Genomic DNA, 14,382 nt, shown 5'->3' with positions numbered 1-14,382 from the left:
TAGATGCAGTGGGAAGTCGGAAGAAGAGTACAATGTCAATCATGCCTTAAGAACTTACCTTGTCAATGGTGTTAAGGGTGTGAATTTAAATCACTTTTAGTTGGGAAAATAAAACATCCAAGGAAAGAAGAACAAGATAATTCTTATGTTTTTGCCACCTGTTAACTCATGAACAGATTGAGGAGTTGACCAGCAACCTGCCACAGCTGCAGTCTTTGTCAGGCAGCACATCCTCTGTGGACAGCATGGTTAGCGCTGAGACCGCCAGCCCCCCAAGTAAACGGAAAGTGGCCACCAAGCTCCAAGGAAATGCTAAGAAGGCTTTATTAAAGTGGGTTCAGTACACAGTAGCCAAGTAAGTACCAAGAATCTGTTTAAATCTGAAGCCCTTGAATAATTTGAGTTACCAATTTATTACTGAGTGCACCTGCCAATATTGCGAAATTTGAAGAGACATTTGAATGAAGGGCTTTGCTTCAGGCTGTTCCATTCTTTCCTTGAATTAAAATATAAAAAGAAATCATCACTAATACTCTAGGAAAATGCTGTAATCAACCTAATTCCTTCATTAATCATGTGATTGGGGCCCAATTAATTTATTTTTAACACACTCTTTGATTGGTAATCTGAGGAGTAATTCTGTTTAGGTCATTGTTTGGACTTCCTGCTTTTATTAAATAATCTTTACACAAATAAATTAGAGGTTTAAATGTGATTATCTCTTTATAAAACTGTTGAGTTCTGTTTAATAATAACGTGAGCTAAGGTCCACATTCTGAAATAATTATATTTGTTTTTGTTTCCCAAAACTTTCTAACAATTTTATTTTAAAGTTCTTTTTCCTTGGGTCTCCTCTTTTATCTGGAATGTAGGTTCCTTTGTCAACTTCAGTTTTATAGATTGTGGATTTGCTTCTGGGCATAATAAATTTACATGTGTGTACATTCATGTGATAATGCTAGATAGAAAATTACTACTCTCAATGAGTATCTTTTCATAGCAATTTCAATAGCATTTTCAGCAATTTCAAAAAATTGAGCATACCAGTGTTTTGTGGTCAGATGTGGTCAGTGGTAAGATCTCTTCATGAAGAAGTTGTGCTTTTGTATGATTTCCTAAATGACATGTCAAATTAACTCACTTTCTGTTTTGTTTTTGCATGCCTAAATCTAATCTGAATCTTATTCCCTACTTCTGGAAAATAGTTTTAAACAAGTACTTATCATTATAAAATATTGAGGCACTAAATGTAGGGAGTTCTATTTTTTTTTTTAGTTCTATTTTTAAAGTGTTTGAAGAGCAAAAATAAAGACAGAAAAATTAAACATAGAGAAGATGTAATTAGTGTTACTATTTTACATCATTTTGTTTAACTTTTAAAGTGTGTTGGTGGTTTTCTAATTTAGGGTATATTTTTATGATTCAACTTGTAGTCAAAAATATTTCTGAAAGCAAAGCTTTGTGGCTTTTTAGAATCTGTAGTAGAAGTAAAATGGTAAAAGCCTGACCACATTGCGGGTATACTGTTTGCATTCCATCGATAGTGGCAATTACTAATCTCTTTTGCAGCTTAATTGGGCAGGGAGAAGAAATGTGCTAGTAGGAAGAGACAGGTGACCACATGCTAGGACATTTGTCATGATACTATTTAATAAAACTTCATGATAATATCAATGTGGTACTCTCCCATTGCTCTACAAAGCATTAAATTAACCAAAAATAAATTGGTTTCCACTTAATATTACAGTAGCTTAAAGTAAACTCAAATTTAATGCTATTAGAGTTTTTCTGCATTGGTTTTGTTTTATATATGGTGTGTTAGCTTTCAAAGATGTGCAAGGGTCTAATGATAACTAAAAGTCATTCCTGCAACTTATATATGTGTAACATCAGTGGAAGTTGTATTTTCCTTATCTGTATAAATGTCCAGGTTTATGGATCCAAGGCTTTTCCACCCATCAACATATCAGTGAGATCCATTTACTTTAGAGCTGCATCAAGTATAGAGATTTGGGGAGATGACTGTTCTCTAACATAAAAATTCTGTGATGAACACACGATTCCATTATACCTACCAAATTGTTGATAATTTTTCTAAAACCTGCTTTTTTAAAAATACTATCCCACTATGTATTTTTTAAGAAACTTTTTACTTCCCACCCCCCACCACTCCAGCAACCCTCAGTTTGTTTCCTGAGATTAGGAATTCTTCATATCAGTGAGATCATATGACACATGTCTTTCTCTCATTGACTTATTTCGCTCAGCATAATACCCTCCAGTTCCATCCACGTCATTGCAAATGTGGGAGGGATGGGGTGGCTGGGTGATAGACATTGGGGAGAGTATGTGCTATGGTGAGCGCTATGAATTGTGCAAGACTGTGGAATCTCAGATCTGTACCTCTGAAACAAATAATGCAATATATGTTAAGAAAAAAAAAGAAGAAGAAGATAGCAGGAGGGGAAGAATGAAGGGGGGGAATCGGAGGGGGAGACGAATCATGAGAGACGATGGACTCTGAAAAACAAACTGAGGGTTCTAGAGGGGAGGGGGTGGGAGGATGGGCTAGCCTGGTGATGGGTATTAAAGAGGGCACGTTCTGCATGGAGCACTGGGTGTTATGCACAAACAATGAATAATGGAACACTACATCAAAAACTAATGATGTAATGTATGGTGATTAACATAACATAATTAAAAAAAGAAACTTTTTACTTTTTATGGATAAAAGACTTCAGAATCTGTACCCATTTCAGTATATGACATGTTTTTAAAATAATAATCTGTGAGACTCTGTGGTCTGAATGTTTATCAGTCTCACAAGACTGACCATGACAAGAAAGGACAAAACATCCAGTAAACACCAGACATATTATCAGAATATATTCACTGTTTTCATATAAAATTTCAAAATATGTGAGAAGTAAATAAAAACTCAGTAATGCAACATAATTAAGCCTTCTCTATTTTTTTTACCAACTTTATCTCCTATCACTATATACTCTCAGACATGAAAGAATTAAATTGTAGCATATCTGATATTTGCATACTTCATTTTGAGATGTCTAGGAAGAACAATTGTGCTTTAAGACAAAAATTAATAAGATAACAAAACAAATGAAAATTTGTGTACCCAGGTCTATTCAAAATGACTTGAAGTAAATATGTATTAGAGGTCAGAAATGCCTATAAACTGGATATACTTCATCACTTCTTTAAGTGATGTGTCCAAGTTTCTTTAAGTTTGTATCACTTCTTTAAGTGACATATCTAAGTTTTCCTAGATTTTGTATCCGAGATTCTTAAATGAGAGGTTTGGACTAAACTAAAACTTTTTGGGAATATCACCTACTGCTTTGATGTAATATGAAACATTATAGGTGTGCATGTGTGTGTATATGTGTGTCTGTGTGTGTGTTCAACAAATACAGAAAAAGAAAATGTACTAAAACTTGAAAAATTATTCCAACGTAGTAATATTTAGGGAAATATTTTCTATATTATTGCAAAATATCTGAAACAATAAACAAGTTGAGGAAAATCAGAAAATATCTAATACACGATGAATATTTGCTAGCTAATTGTTTATTTGCACCCACCTTATTGTGTTAAAAAATAATTTGAGGTGTCTGTGAATACAAAAACATTTTCAAATGAGGAAATGTGAGCAAAAGGAAAATGTAGGTGTAAAGGTAAGATGAAGCCGGGGTAAATGTGCGAATTGAGGAGTTAACAAGAGCACACTGAACTGTTCCACCTGTGTGGGTATTTGCCCGTGTGTCAGGCATTGGCTGAAAATATTACATGCATACTACCAGAAACAGAAACTCTGAAAGAACTAAGAGGAGATACAGGATTACTTTATAATTACTGGCATCTTACAAAATTGTTTTGAAAATATGTATTTATGAAGCCAGTGATGAGATCCAATGATGCTATTTTCAGCACTGGGCAATTTATGCAAGCTGAATGTACATTGGTAGAAAAGGATTTAAAGTGACTCTTAAGTTTGCAGAGATAAAATTTAAGGGCACTTACCAACTTTGTATATTAATCAATGTATCAGTCAAATATACCTTATGGTTCATGGAAATCTTGAGAATATAATAAAAAAGAGAATTGAGTGATATTACCTCTGCTTCATTTAGAAAGAACTATAATGAGACTAATTTCTTTAAAAGGAGACTACCAAGATATTCATCCATTGAATGTCACCTAATTGATCACCTTCAAAGGCTCTACACTTAACCAAGGGATGTTGTTCAAAGACATCGTTGCAACTTCCTTTTAGAGCTGCCATTATATATAGTTGATAAATTACATGTCAAAAAAAATTCATTGTGAGCTTGTATCACTTTTATTTTCAACAACAAACTATTACTGCCAACTTGAGTGAATTCTTAATTATCGTAACTGGCTTTGAATTAATTCTGTCCGCCACAAAAGAACAAAGATTTGCCACCAAGGGCATTGCTCTCAAGGCAATTCCAAAAACAAGAGTTTAAAAAACAATTTGATCAAATAGTTTGATCAGTGGGGTAAGTGGAAACTTGTCGGAACTTATGTGGTGTGTAGGCTCCTGTGTGACTGATTTAGAGATATGATCACATCCATTTGCATTTGTTCATTCCAAAGCATTTGATATAATTCAGCCATATTATCTTAGTATGTTAATACCTCTGCACGTACAACACACCGTTGTTTATCATTGTCATTGGAAATGTGCTAGATACTTCTTCAAAAATATACACTGATGAATTACTATCAATTTTGGTGTTTTTATAATTTTCTCTTTTTATTTTGCCAGATATGTTTTCTCTATATTAATTTCCTTTAAAAATGTGCTTTACATTGAATATCTCAATTACTGAAAAGTCTAATATAGAAGATTCTTAAGTATGGAACCAAAACTTCTCCCGCTTATCTTGTTACCCTCTAAAAATTTTATTTTGCCTAATTTTTTCAAGCAGCTAACTGCTATAACTGCACATGAGTCATTGCTGAGGACTGGATTTTGCATTAGTCCTTGAGGACAGTGCATGTTATCTATTCAGAATGTGACATTATTTTATTTTATTTTTTTTATCACATTAAGGCAGACGGGAATAGAAGTAAAAGACTTTGGGCGGAGCTGGAGAAGTGGAGTCGCCTTCCATTCCATCATCCATGCCATTCGACCAGAACTAGTGGACTTGGAGAGAGTGAAAGGGAGACCTAACCGGGAAAACCTGGAGGAGGCTTTCACTATTGCTGAAACAGAACTAGGAATCCCAAGACTACTGGATCCTGAAGGTAAATGGAGTAATTGTTGGTTCTTGCACAATACTTCAAATCAGTAAGTTTCTATGTCTTAAAGGCAGAGATTACAGATGATTTCCGAAACATTATCAGAGGCCAGAAAACTTTAGAAAAACAGGAAGAAATAGTACCTTCCTGCACTGATTTTCTTTTGGAAAAATATTCACTAGATATGGGAGCAAAATATAGTTCTGTTGCTCCAAACAGCACTTTGACGTGGGTGGTGTCAGCCAAGAGTAGTAACTCCATATAGTAAGGGTGGAATGACAGCTTTAGAAGTGTGCATATTAAGGGGAGGAGGAATGTCCAGGATGAAAGAATTATTCTGTTTATATAACAAAGAATCGGAAGAAGTAAGAGATCATTAATAATCGGAGATCATATCTTTAAAATGTCAGTCACTAGAAACTTAGCAATGTTGATAACCATCCAGTGTTCCAGTATCAGTTGGGAAAACCACACAAATGGTCGACTACTGTTTTTCATTAAAGTTGTCTGGCACCTTTTTGGTAAGGCTGTGAATTTTAAGACATTATAGAAGTGGATTAAGCTCTTTCAATCCTGCAAAAGATAATTTTGATGCCTTTAATAAACTTTAGTAAACTGAATAAATTGTTTGTTATATTGACATAAAAGGATTAAAAGTGAATTTTCCAGGGGCGTCTGGGTAGCTCAATTGGCTAAGCATCTGACACTTGATTTTGGCTCAGGTCTTGATCTCAGGATCCTGGGATTGAGCCCTGCTTCCAGCTTTGCACTCAGCGGGGAGTCTGCTTCTTTCCCTCTCCCTCCTCCTCTGCCCCTCCGCCTTCTCTCTCTCTCTCAAATAAATAAATAAATCTTTTTTAAAAAGTGAATTTTCCAAATGTCACAGCAGTTTCTTATTTGGGTTGGCAGTTATGGATATTTCTATTAATGAATGCAAAAGAGTAAATAGAGGGGTGCCTGGGTGACTCAGTTGGTTAAGCGTCCAATTCTTGATTTCAGCTCAGGTCATGATCCCAGGGTCATGAGATCAAGCTCCACGTCAGGCTCCATGCTATGTGTGGAACCTGGTTAAGATTCTCTCTCTCTCCCTTTCCCTCTGCCCCTCCCCCTGCAATAAAAAAAAAAAAGCAAAGTAAATACAATGAAAGCAAGTTCTTTTTAAAGATGAAATTTCAGAATGAGCATGTCTAACTCTAAAATAGTGTTTAAATGGAGACACTTGTGCCTCCAGGAGTAAGTTACAGATACCTACAAGTCCCTGGTTGGCTTTCCTGAGATGAGAGCAGAATGGAGATCTCTTGTCACTTTAGGATCCTGCTGGGGGTCCCCACAGATTCACCAGGATAGCCAAGGGCTTTCCACCTTATTTCTGTGTACACACACATACACACACACACACAAGTCAATAATGTTCAGCTCAAGGAGAAAGCCACACACACATCCCAGCCCTCAATTTTTTTTAGAGTAGGACAGCAAGAGAGTATAAATGATTCTTTCATATCCACTAGACTAGAGAAGCTTAGTGTTCCCTTTGATGATAGAACTGAGGTTGCCCAGATGCAAGGCTAGCCCAGATATAAGGTGATATTTTGTTTTCCTAGTATGAACTCCCCCCTCAAAAAGTTACTGATCTTAAACTTTTTTAATTAAAAAAATTAAAAATATAAAAATAAATAAATTTTAAAAAAGAAATTTTAAAAAAGTTATTTAGCAAACCAGGATGTATAAACTTTTAGGAATACAGATTAAATAGATCAATATGTATTACAACAATTAGTTTATGATTTAGTTACACATATATTTAAATGCTGTATTACTGTATTAAATTATGTTAAATGTTTTTTTCCACTTTCACATCTCATGAAAGTTTTACTTGTTCTTCACGTGCATCTTCCACATCAGTGATCTTGTCATTTCTACAATCACCTTTGAGTCATCCAGTGCATTCCAGAATACATGATCACTGTTTCCTTTGAAGTCTTTTGAGCTGTAGCACTTTTTCAATCCTGCATTGATAGTCTGTAGAAATTATATCTCAAATCACAAGGCACATTACAAAATATTAGGGCAGTTTATATTTTGGTTTCCATGGCTTTTGTTTGTTTTGTTAGATATCTGTAAACTCCAAATGTAATCACATTTTCATTGCCTTTAAAAGGGATAGTTAAAAGGTGATTTAAAACATTCAACTCTTTGTATGTTGCAGTCTTACCCCTTATATTTCTATAATGATTAAATTTGTATAAACATCTTTGCTTGATTTTTATTGGTTTTATTAGTAAGCATCTATACACTTAAAAATATCTTTTCAGGCTCTGTGTTTCCCTCAGAGTACTTGACTGTTCAAAGTGTAGTAATTTAGAGAGAATCATGCACAAGGGAGAGGCTATCCAAGGAATTGAACATAAGGCATCTCCCTCTTTTCTAAAATAAAACTTGTGGGGCAAGAGGGAACTTACCTATATTTGTCCAGATACAGTATACAAGCTCTATGGGCACGTCATTCTGTGCCACACCTGTAAGCATTTTTTACTACCCGCTCACCCCAGTTCTGAAATTTACATAGTATTTATGTTTTATTAACAACAAAGAATGTCTGAATAACCATAAAGTGTCTCAGATTTCTGGTGAATTACTGTTGATATTATTTAAATGAAACATGTATTACTTTCCTAAAGGTTCGTAGTTAAAATGTGTCGTCTTTCTGCGTCGTAACATTCCCATCATGTATCATCCAAACTAAATTGGTTTGCCCTCCCTCACCATCTTGAAATATTAATTCTATTCTTTTGCATTGAGGACAGTGTCTTTTGGTATATTAGCTAGATTTCAAAGTTTGTGTTATTAAAATATAAAGAAGGCTAATTAAACTGTTCATATTTGGTTTTGGTTGTTCCAGATGTTGATGTGGATAAACCAGATGAGAAGTCTGTTATGACCTATGTAGCCCAGTTTCTGAACCATTACCCTGACATCCACAATACAGGCACTGATGGGCAAGAGAATGATGTAAGTATTTTTTTCTTCAAGCACTGATAGCTCACTTAGTGGTAGTGACTTAGATGTTTAAGCATGGTGCTTTCTAAAAATTAAATTTGAATGCTTTATTTTATTTTATTTTATTTTATTTTATTTTATTTTATTTTTGGAATGCATTTCAAAAAGGGAGCAACTGAGTAAAGAATAGGTATCACCAACTGGGGAGGAGATTACAGGGAAAGATTTTTCTGATGTGTATGTTGGATATGTGAGAGAAAGCATTATTAATGATAAAGGCTGGACATATAACACTGATGAATTAAAACTGAGGAAAGATAGACATGTTGGGAGATTCATTTAGTAATTTGAGGATTGAAGTAATTTCATATTCATCATGTCATTTGTGCCTTTAGAGCTTGAGTCCCCATATTCTGTTCAATCTGAGAAAATCTATTTTTGACTTTCAGATTTATTATATAAGGCACTACTCACAACAAACATATGGAAGTAAGGCAAACTTGTAAAAGCCCTGATATTCACTGTGATTAGGTTTTTTTCAGCCTCTCAATAGTTTAAATAACATTTATGTTTTTCATACTGCCCCGTGACATATGTTCATTGTCACAAAAGAGAAAAAGTGAAAAAAAGGAAAAAGAAAATGATCTGTACTTGATCTTTTAGAGGGACCCTATCCTAGAAAAAAATTAATATGTTGGTGTATGTTTCCAACATTTGTCTATATGTATGTAGACACATATAATATTTTAACAAAAACAGAATTATAGTACACATACAATTTCATCTTTTTTTTTTTTCTGTTAACATAAAAACATTCCTATACCATTCTTTCCAGGACATCATATAGATATACAATAATTTATCCAGTCTTAATTGTTGAAAATTTCTGAATTTTTGCCATTATAAAAAGTGCTTCTATGAACAATTCTGTAATAAAACATTGTTTTATGATTCTTTCTTCAAATTGGAATTTCTAGGCTAAAGTGCATATAGATTTTTAATGCTTTTTGAAAATTTTTTTTAATTTTCCTGTAGAAAGTTTGTCCCATTTTACACTCCAGCCAGCACACCAGAATGCCTATTTTCCCAGACTTTAATTTTTTTTAAGATTTTATTTATTTATTTATTTATTTATTTGACATAGAGAGACATGGCAAGAGAGGGAACACAAGCAGGGGCAGTGGCAGAGGGAGAAGCAGGCTTCCCGTTGAGCAGAGAGCCCAATGTGGGGCTCGATCCCAGGACCCTGAGATCATGACCTGACCAAAGACAGACACTTAAGACTGAGCCACCCAGGCGCCCCTATTTTCCCAGACTTTAACAATGGATATTACCATTCTTCTAATTTTTTTAAGTATTATTATTATTTTTTAATTATAAAGTGGATTTACTACTGAATTTAAAATTAATTATAAGGCAAAATGAGAGAGAGAGAGAAATAAATGGAATTTTCAAGATGTGTTAAAAAACCATCTGACTTCATTGGTCAGGTCTCAACTAGAGTTTTCAAAGCAGTTTGAGAGTATAATGAAGAGAAACAAGAAAAACAACAAAAAACTTGGTATGGTTTCCAAACAGATTTAGAAACAGGTCTAAAAAAGGAAAAGGCCACGGGCTCATAACCCCAGATTTTCAAATAGGTGAAGGTATTGCACTAATAGAAATCTGTGACTTCATAAAAAAGTAAGCAAAACAATGGTAACTGGTGTTTCCTGGGTTGCTTGGATGAAGTTAATTTGGCATTTGATAGAACTATGTTCGTTTTTTTTAAAACTATCATTTCAGGAAAGCTGTTTTGTTCCTTGACAGGATTCAGGCGCAAATGTTGATCACCAGAGTAACTTACCCATAGTTAGCAAAGTAAATGTTTCTAAGAAGCACTGCAGGAGACAAAACCAGACTTTCTGTACAAATCCTAGCATAGACAGATGCATGTGCTTCAGTGTCATTCAGGGTTTTCTGGGTTTTGAGAATATAATTGGATGTAGATGTTGCTGTGTGAATAAGAAACTCTCTTAGAAAGCATATTAGACTTACCCCATACAGCTTAGAGAAAGTCAGCTTTCATCTGATTTTCATATCAAAAGTCCTTCTGTTACCCAATTGGATTTATTTCTGATCAAGTTTCTGAGTTTGTACTGTTTTAATTTCTCTGACATTAATCGTCTCCCCAGATGAGTAAACTCTTGTGATTGGCAGTGTCTGAGAAACAAAAGAAGGTGCTTTTGTTAATACTCATGAGCAAGAATCGAATGCCAAAACTCCTCGAGATTTGAAAGACACACATTCCTGACATAAGCTTGTTAATAGGCTTTACTACAGAGGCTTTATTATTAAGAGATTAATTAATTTCATTATCTAGAAAATAAATTCTGATTTTTTAAAAAAAGTTCCCTCTATCCCTTCCTGAAAAGAGAGTACATATGATTTCTTCAGGGTTATTTCAAAAATTAATTTTGAGGAAAATATATTATAAGCTGGTATTTGTAATGGAGGGCATATGCATCTAAAATACCCCTTTTTAGTGTGGCATTTGTAATGGAGGGCATATGCATCTAAAATGAATATTTTCAATAAGAAAAAGGAATTTTATGTATTTTATATATTTTTCATTTGCTTAGTGCAGCTATATGGCCACCTAATTTTATCTGGTGAAACTTTAAGACTTTATAGATTATACACATTAGGGCTATTGATGCCATCACCTCAAAATACTTAGTATTTGTCTAATCAAGTCTTAGGAAATAGTTCCTTTAATTCACTTTTAAAAAGCTTGGCATCACCGTGTCTCCCAGGCTTCCATTTTTCGGTGAATTTGAATGCTGTATCCTCTTTATGAGTTTATTTAAATTAGATACTTTATAGATAGGATTTTTAAATCTGATTTTCTCATTGGAAATAGACATTGCTATGCTTTCTTACTCCAACCAATAAAGCTGATCAAGTTTTTCCCTAAAGGTGTTCTTGAATAATTAGCACTCAATCATAAATAAATAAAATACGCCTATTAGTTCATCTCTGTGAGCTATTAAACTTTCAGTTGTTTGTTCACTCATTCCTTCTCCCATTGCAACAACTACTACGGACTGCTTTGAGAAGCACAGCGCCATCTTAATTGGTATAGGGGTACAGAGATGCATCTTATGAGTGTATTTAAGAGAAAAGAAATGAATGAATATACCTCTTCTCTACATAGTTCACCATTTAAAATGGTTAATATTTCAAGCTATAAATATTTGTAAAATGTAAATATTGCCAAAAATTAAAACAAAACATCACATGCTAGAATACTACATTGCTTTATTGGATTTGAACATTTTGATGCCTTCAAAAGTTATGAAAATCTCTTAAAGTAATTATGCCCATAAAATTATCATCTATTTATTTATGGACAGATGCCTCTCCATTGTTTTTTTTCTTGTTTCCTGTATAAGTTTTGTCCCTGATTTATATTATTTTTCTATATATTATCTTTTCATATTGTTAGGAAATACTTCCAGGTTTTCCATCTTTTGCAAATTCTATCCAAAATTTTAAGGTAAGATTTAAATAATCTTGAATCAGTGACCTCTTTCAAACATCCTACGTTCCATAGCTTATAGCCATTCCTTTGCATGTATATGTCTTTATATACACATTTCTTTTAATGCATTAATTTTGTTATTTCCTTTTCCTTCCTAATAGAATAAATAACATGTAAGTGTTATTGAATATTAGTTATAGTCTAAGCCACTCACATGGACTAATCTTTAATTATAAGATAGCATCAATTTCTTTTTAATAACACTTAATAGCACTAATAAAAGGAAAAATATAACTATGGTTTCTTTGTATGTGACATGAGAAATAAACAAAGCTAAAGATTTATTTTTATATGTTAACATATTAAGCAGGAAATTATTATTTGAAAAAAGCTAAGTATTCATTTAGCTAGTCTCCTGAGTTTTATCACATCTCTTCTGCTCAGTATTTGGTCATATAGTTTATTTAGTAAAGTTCACGACATGGTAAGTGCTCAGATATACTTGTGGAATTAATGATTATGAGTTCTTTCCCAATTTCAAGTTGTCCCATACTTTTTCCGTCTTTCTTTATGTTCCATCTAGGCTTGAGGTTAAGGATCTATCAACAAAGTAGACTTCATGCCAACACTGTAATAACAATTAGAAGTAACTAATTTTATATCAAATATTAAATTAATTTTTATTTCATGCTCCATGAATCATGAGTTGATGTGCACATAAACCTACTACAGAACATATAACGATGCCTGTGTGTATGTTTGAATGAAATAGAGAGAAAGAAAAAGTCATGAGAATACTGGCCATTTAACTGCCTGGAATTTAGGTGGTGTTTTATAGGCAAATAAACCCCCAGGTCTTTGAATGCATATAAAAGTTAACAGTTGAAGAAAAGCCACTAGACTAAATGGGCTCCAGGAATCTAAATACTGTTTGGACAATACCTCCTCTTAAAAGGAGAATGTTGAGTGTGTAAATAGCTACATGCTTCTTACCTTATTGCAATTTGCCTGACACTGCCCCACCAATAGAAAAGTCATTTACTAGATGAACTCTAATGAGGTTATTTTAAGAACATAATTCTTTCTCTCAGATGACTTTGTGAAATAATTTCAACTGGTGAGAAGCAGGTCCTTGGAGGCTCATAGTGAGGTCCTATGCTCACTTCGATGATCTTCCCCCCATTTAGTAGTCACATTGGCTTCTGATACCTTGGAGGTAAACCAAGAGCATTTAGTTCTTCTGAGCTCGTAAGAATGTGCCATTGGTGCTTTTATGGGCATGATGGTCAACCAATAAACCATGTGCCTTGGTCACGTTTATCTGTTCATTCAGAGGAGCCATCTTAGGAAAGGCTAAAGCTTTGGAGTTTCGGACTCCTGTTCCATTTCTTGCTCTACTTACCTATATTACCAATCATTTATTCTACCATTATATATTGAGTGAGACTGGGTGCCAGACACTGTGTTAGGCTAGAGAAAAATAAGAGACATAAGGTGCTTGTACTATGGGTGGAAGGGAAGAGACAATTAAGTGGACAATACAAAATAGTGCTTTTTCAGCGAATATTTGAGCTCAGGTTGTTACAGGATCAGAGAAGTGTTCTCAAAATGTGGTCCCTAGACCAGCAACGTTAGATTCACCTGGAAGCTTCTTAGAAATACAAATTCTCGTCCGCTACCCTAGACATCCTGAGCCAAGGAAGACTGAAGGTGGTGCCCAGCAATTTGTTTTCAGAAGCCCTCCAGGTGATTCTAATGCACACTCCTGTGTGAGAACCACTGGCACAGAAGAGGGACCACCAACGAGACTTCTGGGTCAGAAAAAGCCTTCTAGAGAGGTTGTGTCTGAGCTGGTTTCTGAAGAAGGTGTTATCCAGGGGAAGATGTTCTCAGGCAGGATAGGATTGCTTTTGCAAGAGTGGAAAGAAGGAGAAGGCATGTATCGTGACAGCCTCGATGCTAGGTGTGCTGCACAGGTCATCCTGAATTTTCCCCCAAACTGGGGAAGTGGTGTGTGAGGTCGACTCAGATGAAGGCACAGCAGTAGAGAGGAGGGGGAAAAAAAAAATGTGTCCAAAGTCACAGAGCTGATACTTGTCAGAACCAGAATTTGGAACCAGTCTTGCCCGCCTCCATGGCCAGCACTCTGTCTCCTCTGCCACTTAACTTGTCATCAGTCACTTCATCTGTGTCACAGGGCTGTGGTCAAGTGAGATGCTGTAGCCGGAAGCTATTTGTAAGTGCCAAGAACCATGTTAAATGTGTTTTTGGTTACTTTGACATTCTTAACAGATAAGAAATTTTGTGAAAAATTAAGATACTTTTCACTAAATCAATGCTAGAATGGCTTGTTATTATTTGTGGAAACAATGATATAAATCTCTTTTTTTTTCATGTTTGATAATGTGAGTGGTACCTGGATGCATTCATTCAGGAAATATTTTGGTAAATATTTATAGGTGCTGTGTTACCAGGGTCTAGTAATACCATATTGAACAAAATATTTTCTGTCATCGTGGAGCTTATAATACTGAATAGCATTTTTAAATAATACTAGCCCACAGTGTTACTGT

At 34.5% G+C, this 14,382-nt stretch overlaps 1 protein-coding gene across 1 annotated transcript in view; it reads left to right on the top strand.

The window, feature by feature from the left end:
• Positions 1-14,382, top strand: part of SYNE1 (spectrin repeat containing nuclear envelope protein 1) — a 444,246-nt gene that overhangs the window by 116,706 nt on the left and 313,158 nt on the right. Inside the window, exons 7-10 of the mRNA XM_045865766.2 lie at positions 177-355; positions 5,099-5,295; positions 8,189-8,298; positions 11,774-11,824. Of these exons, the coding sequence (XP_045721722.2) occupies positions 177-355; positions 5,099-5,295; positions 8,189-8,298; positions 11,774-11,824 (537 nt within the window). The remainder of the gene's footprint in view (positions 1-176; positions 356-5,098; positions 5,296-8,188; positions 8,299-11,773; positions 11,825-14,382) is intronic.

This window comes from Mirounga angustirostris, unplaced genomic scaffold, assembly GCF_029215605.1.
Source record: "Mirounga angustirostris isolate CCGP_5_RB_7025 unplaced genomic scaffold, mMirAng1.0.hap1 SCAF_8, whole genome shotgun sequence".
NCBI lineage: Eukaryota > Metazoa > Chordata > Mammalia > Carnivora > Phocidae > Mirounga > Mirounga angustirostris.
The sequence above is the reverse complement of the archived record's forward strand: the minus strand, read 5'-3'. Positions and strand labels throughout refer to the sequence as shown.